General features: G+C 44.1%; 1 protein-coding gene across 2 annotated transcripts in view; it reads right to left on the reverse strand.

The window, feature by feature from the left end:
• Positions 1-6619, reverse strand: part of C2 (complement component 2) — a 24569-nt gene that overhangs the window by 13811 nt on the left and 4139 nt on the right. For both annotated transcript variants that reach the window (XM_006896168.1, XM_006896167.1), the window contains 5 exons: positions 5493-5666; positions 5312-5410; positions 5033-5166; positions 2515-2653; positions 1203-1343 (listed from right to left, as the gene is read on the reverse strand). In XM_006896168.1, the coding sequence (XP_006896230.1) occupies positions 1203-1343; positions 2515-2653; positions 5033-5166; positions 5312-5410; positions 5493-5666 (687 nt within the window). The remainder of the gene's footprint in view (positions 1-1202; positions 1344-2514; positions 2654-5032; positions 5167-5311; positions 5411-5492; positions 5667-6619) is intronic.

Here is a 6619-nt window from a genome sequence, read left to right on the forward strand (position 1 = left end):
AAAAAATTAATAGAGTAAAAAAAAAAGTGCTAACATCAACCTTTTTTTCCTTCCGAATTCTAGAAATTAAATTCATTATTAAAACAGTTTGATGAGAATGTATTAACCGTTAATCCCATTAAGAATAACAAGCTTTCTAAGAGTCAACAGATAGTGTAGATGAAGTGAACAAACTAATAGAAACTCTTATATCTTCCATATCTTTCTGACATGAAAGAGATTAAACAAGCAGGAGACAGATGGGATAAAATAGATGTCAGAACAGATGGAGATCCCCAAAGACTCAGGAAACAGAAGCTGAGGAGACAAGGACCTTCCTCTAGATCAGAGAGTGGGAGGAAGCCTTGAGAGAAAGTCCTTTCCAGAACCAGCATGAAATAAATTGTGTTTGTTAAAGCCAGCCATTTGGGATATTTCTGCTACCGCAGCACTAGATCGCTAAGGAGGGAGCCCTGATGGTGCAGGCCATAGGAAGCTGCAATGTTAGTGCAAAGGGAGCGTCTCTGGCAATTCCACTCCTCCAGCGGCTCCTTGGGAGAATGATGCACAGTCTTCTCCAGTGCAGTTTACAGCCTCTGCAAACTTGCTGCACAGTCAACCGTGAATCAGTTCCAACTCAACTTCAGTGAGTTCAGCTGGGCCGCGCTAAGGAAATCCCTAAACACTTACACTTCCTATGTGAATTTTTAAATATACCATGTACTGGAATTTTCCATATTCTAGACATTGGGTGAAGAGCTTCATGTACTTTATTTTGTCTAATCTTCATTATCAATTTTTATTCTACAGATAAGAAAAATGAGCCTTGGAAAGCAATGTGTACAAAATCAAGAAATAAATGTAAAAATAACAGAGCCTGGATGGACTACCCAGACGGCTCCTTCCATCTAAACACATCCACATCACTGCTCTCTAGCCGCGTCTTCCCCTCCATCTCAAAGTTACCTTCCCGGTAGCAATCATCACTAACATTTACTAATTGGAACGCATGTATACACTAACAACTTAAATTGCTCTTCATAAAAAAATGCTCAAAGAGAGCAATGATCATCCTTGCCATTGTTATCAATGTCATCACCATAACTTGTATCTTATAACCAAGAAACTGAGGCCAAATGTGGCAGGGGGAGAATCAAAGTCTAGGTCTGTCCCATAATGGCACTCTTCCCACTGCGCTAGACTCATTCAGAGATGATACTCACCATCTGTCAGAAGAATGATGGCATGCCGGATCTCCTGCCAGGCCATTGAGCTAAGCCCAAGGCGCTGCATCTGGTTATTCATCATGATATAGACACTGCGCAGGGCCTGGTAGATGTTGGTTCCAGTTCCATTTTCATGGTCTAAAATATGTCAAGGATTCTCTTAGAAACTTCTTATCACCCTACTGAACAGACCCACTCTACTCCCCAACTATTGGAAGTATTTTTAATCATCTGTTCTGATCAAATCAGACCTTTGCCATCCAGATAAAACTTGGACATCATTGCCCTCCTTAAACATCAAAAGTCATTGCATCTTAATACTGTATAAGACCATTATTGTAAAAATAGAAGGATAACCAGTGAGATACATATAAAAGTTCAAATCAGGCAGGGGAAGTTGCTGAGAGGCTGAGGGCGGCAAGGGAAGGAAATCACAGGGTCACACAACTTGGTGGGCAGGAAGAGGGAGTGAAGTAATTAGGAAAGAGCCACTTGGGACCTGAGAAGACTAGGGTGATAGTGGTGATTGATTTTATAAAACACAGCACATGGGAATGTTCATATCAAACAATGTAAATGAATGTGTGAAACACAGTGTATATAAATGAAATACAATGTATACAAATTTTGTGTGCAACTCAGTATAAAAGGAAAAAATATGTATAAAGGAAGTAATAACTAACAAAACCAGGAATATATTAACTATAAATTAAAGGAAAACATGAATATAAAAATACACATGGGACAATGGAATGATTTGTTACTTAAACATAATTGTCTGTGAACTGATAATTTCTATTTCATAAACTAATGTGCAAGTAAGATTAATTATACCTTGAGAATAAAGTAAAAACCTTTAATTTTTTAAAAAAAGTCATTGCATCTTAAATATGTCCATTGCATAACCCCGCTCCCGCACTCTAAAATGCCAAGATCTGAAGACAGGTTTCCAAAGAACTTGGATTCTGCCCACACCCAGTAATTTGCTACCTAAACATTTCGTGGTTTTGTACAGTGTACAGGTGAGTAACAAGAGTAACGTGGCACCATGAAAACCAGATCTATTTCTTAGAGCACTCAGCACCAGATGATCCTGGCATCAGGATGGAACTGAAGACCTACATGAAGCACTTGAACTCCAAGTAAGCCATAAGTAGATAGGATTTGGGATTTCCTAACCAGATCCTGGATTTAGAAGTCAATCCTCACTTGAGGAACCAAAGCCTCAGAGCTCAGGGTCTTGCACTCCACCAAGGGGCCTCCTTCTCTCTTGTACAGAATCTGTCATCTCATTTGATGGCATCCATACCTTTGTAATTGACTTGTTCCAGACTACCGAGGACTTCGGTTATATCTTCAGAGTTTTTGTCCAAAATGTTCATGATGACTTTAGGCTGTGAGGCAAAGGTGATGATGGCAACACTGACCTTGATCTCAAAGCTAAAGAGCTGTGAAGTGTAAATAAGAAACAAGATGAAGGACTTCAAAACCAGAGAAGAGATGGTAAGAGATTAAGCAAAAGACACATGAGAAGGTAGAGAACCTGGACCAAGGCTGACAGAGGTATGTCTATGGGTGGGTACTCGCTAAGAAACAAAGGCCAGACACGAACATAAGCATCTACTCTCAGTTCATTTAATCCTCATATAAAATCTGTGAAGTGAGGATGATGGTCCCTATTCCTACAAATGAGGAAACCCAAGCTGGTTACCCTGTCTCCAATCTCACAGCTAGTAAGACATAGAAAAAGAATGTGAATCTCAGGTGCACTTTTGACGCCATATCTCCGTTGTGTTTTGCAGCTTTATAATCCTAGTGAGTTACTTAACTATAAATCCCAAGAGAGACTTTAAGGTGCATAAACACTGCTTTCTCAAAAATGTCATTAATTGCTATCAAATTGATGATGGTGCATGGTCAACTCCATTACACAGTAGAATTGCTTGCTAGGATTTTGTTGACTATAATCTTAACAGAAGCAGGGCTATCTTTAGTTGTTAAGTGCCACTGAGCCAACATTGACTCATGCCAGCCTTACATATAACAAATAGGAGCATTGCCCTATCCTGTGCCATCTTCACAATCTCAGCTATGCCTAAGCCTGTTGTTGCGTCTTTAAAATGCAGCTGGAGGGGTGGCGAGGCGGTGGCGTTCTGCGCGCGACCTTCAGCACTCTTGGCCGACTGGCTTGGCGTGCTAGCCCAGGTTCCCCTCGACGCACACCGCGCGTGCCCCTGTCCCCGCCAACCCCCCCAAAAAAAAAAAATAAAATAAAATGCAGCTGGTGAGAAAAATACATGTCTATATAAATGATTACAGCATAATTCCAAAGCAAAGTGCCAGCAAAGAATTTCAGTCAGTGACCTCCAAACTCTTCTGTTGGTGCATCTCATTGATAAAAACCATTTGAACATATACCACAATAAAGGCACATTTGCATATAAATTATATTGTGATGGGAAAGTCTGCTGTTAGGGACCTCTCCAAAGTACTGAAGAGCAATGGTGTCACTCTAAAGACTAAGGTGCGCCTGACACAGGCCATGGTCTTTGCAATCACTTGCTATGCATCAGAGAGTTGGACAAGGACTAGGGAGGATAGAAGGAGAATTGATGCCTTTGAGCTGTGGTGCTGGAGAAGAGTATTGAATGTACCATAGACTGCTAAGAAAACAAACAGATTCACCCTGGAGAGGGCTAACCAGGCTGCTCCTTAGAGGCAAGAATTTTGAGGCTTTGTCTGATATATTTTGGACATGTTCTAAGGGGGACTGGTCCTTGGAGAGGGACGTCATTCTTGGTAGGGTGGAGGGACAGCGTGGAGGGGAAGGCCCTCTATGAGGTGGATTGATTTAGTGACTGGGGTAATTGGGGTGGGTGTGTTGGAGACAGTGAGATTGGCACAGGACAGAGCAGAGTTTAGGGCTGTTGTACATATGGTCGCTATGAGTCGCAAACAACTTGACGGCACATAACAACAAAGTTGGTCACTACGCAAGTACTACTCATGTAGTATTATTTCTCCCCCAGGTATATTATTATTGTTACGTGCTGTCTAATCAGAACCAGCTCTCACAGGAGGAGGCTGGCCATATTTCTCATGCACAGCAACTGGTAGATTCTATGTGCCTCTGTGTTGGCAATGTAACATCACTAGGCCAGCAGAGCCCCCTCAGATACAGGCATGTTAAAACAGATACAAAATATTAAACATTTTTAAAGGAAGAAATAAGTGTCTCTAAATGGAGTTACTGTTAACCTACAGCTGCTCTAACATCTCAGTGGATCATCTTGTGTCCCCTTCTGTGGAGAACACTGGGATTGTTTATCTTTGGTGTCCCTCACACTCAAACCAACCATCAAGCTGCCACCACGTCAATTCTGACGCATGGTGACCCCACGTGTGTCAGCGTTCAACTGTGCTCCACACTGTTTTCATGGCTGTGACCTTTGGATCATCAGGCCCTTCTTTCAAAGCATCTCTAGGTGAGTTGGAACTATCCACCTTTCAGTTCACGTTAATGATTTTACCAGCCAGTGAATTCTCTTCCAACACCCGGGAAAGTGGCTAACACACAGTAGGTGCCTTGATATGTGGATTGAACAACAAAACTATAAACCGTGAATCTATGGTTTGTGTCAGAATAGGGATCACACACTTATCAAAATGACACACTTATCAGAATGTCTATTAGTCCAGGTACGCAAATAATCTAGAAAGACTTCTTGGAGGGAATGGACTGGGTAGGATCTGGAGGGAGAGAAGAAACAGAAAGGTTGCATGTGGAAAGACCTCCCACGCATGTATGCATGCTCCTAATTTCTCACCCTGTTCACCATGATGCTAGCACTATCCTTGAAGATGCAGAAGTCCTCTTCTGACACACTCTGAGAGGCATCCAGGAGCAGGTAGAGGTTCAGGTGACCAGAGCGCTGGATTTGGATTTTACGACCTAGATCTCCTGAGAGAAATACAGAAGGGAAAGTTTCAGATCTCCACCGCCTTCCACCTCCTTTCTTCTCCAGTCGCCTCAGCCCCTGAGGGTCCCCATCCCCTAGAAGGCTCCCTCCTCCCTTTAACTCTGTGCCCCAGTCTGTGGTGCTCACTGTTCTTCTTCTGGGCTGGATTGGTGGATCCAAGCACGTGGGACAAGGAGGAACCCAGGGCAGGGGCTACATCTTCAGGGAAGTCATAAGAGTAGAGTTCTGTGGAAAGAGGCGCGGTGGGGTCCGTGGGGCAGCTGAGGCTGGAGCCCAGAGTCTAGAGAAAGGCGGGGCAGCTACTCACGGCGGCAGGTGGGCTCTGCGCCGCTCCAGGCCCCGTTGTCCTGGCACTCCCGCTCCGCTGACCCTGTCAGCACCAGGTTGGAGGAGCAGCGGTAACTGACTTTGTCTCCAAGGTCAAAGCGGGATCCTGTTCTCACAGCGCCCACAGAAATACCCGGGTCCGGGCAGTGACCATCTGTGAGTAAACGAAGAAGAGAAAACTAAACTGAATACCCCAGTCTCAGCCTCTCTGCTCTGCTCACTGCTCTCTCATTCTAAGTTCTTCCTCTTTTCTAGACCCCCGCCCAAAGTCTCTGAGGGTCTCGTGCCCGGCCTATGGGAGACATCAGAAATATGTTTTCCAGAAGTAAAGATGCAAAAATCCTAGAACTCAGCAGCCTAGGTTGCCAGTTGGAGCAGAAACACCTCAACCTCAGCCCTAACTCCAGGGAAGCACATTGTCTTAGAGCCCGCGTCCTAAAATAGTCCCGCTCATGAGCCCACCTCCACCCACAACACTCCCTTCATAAAGCCACAGAGGGACATCACCACACACACATCAGGACATCGAAACGGAAAAAGATGAATAATAGGAAACAAAATGTGTATGAATGGTTGAATGGAAAAACAACCTGCTTTGTAAACTTCCACTCAAGGCCTAAATCCCACTCAAAGTCCACATGTAAATACGGCTCTGGGAATCCCGGGGCCTCCACTTGGGCAGAGCAAGCTCTGATCTTTGACGGGGGTGGGGGTGGGGTGTTGGGGGGGTGTTGGGGTTGGGGGGGTTGGTGACAGACAGGACCGTGTACTTGCGGTGTCCCCCTTCCCAGAGCCGAGGAGCTGTTCTCAATGCTTGCTAATGTTGACTCCTTTAGGATTAAAGAAGAGTTGATGCCTGTGAATTGTGCTGGCAGTGAGTATTGAATATATCACAGGCTACCCAAAGAACACACCAAGGTGTCTTGGAAAGACTGCAGACAGAATGTTCCTTAGAAATGAAGCTGAAAAAAGAAAAAAAGAAGTTGATGAAACTTCATCTCACATCCATCCTTTGGGCACAGTATCTGCAGAAGCCTGTGCCTGGAGAAGGACACCTTGCTGGGTAAAGAAAGGTCAGCGAATAAGAGGAAGACCCTTAATGAATTG

This window comes from Elephantulus edwardii, unplaced genomic scaffold (genome assembly GCF_000299155.1).
Source record: "Elephantulus edwardii isolate Elephantulus edwardi_28Jun2011 unplaced genomic scaffold, EleEdw1.0 scaffold00184, whole genome shotgun sequence".
NCBI classification, from domain to species: domain Eukaryota; kingdom Metazoa; phylum Chordata; class Mammalia; order Macroscelidea; family Macroscelididae; genus Elephantulus; species Elephantulus edwardii.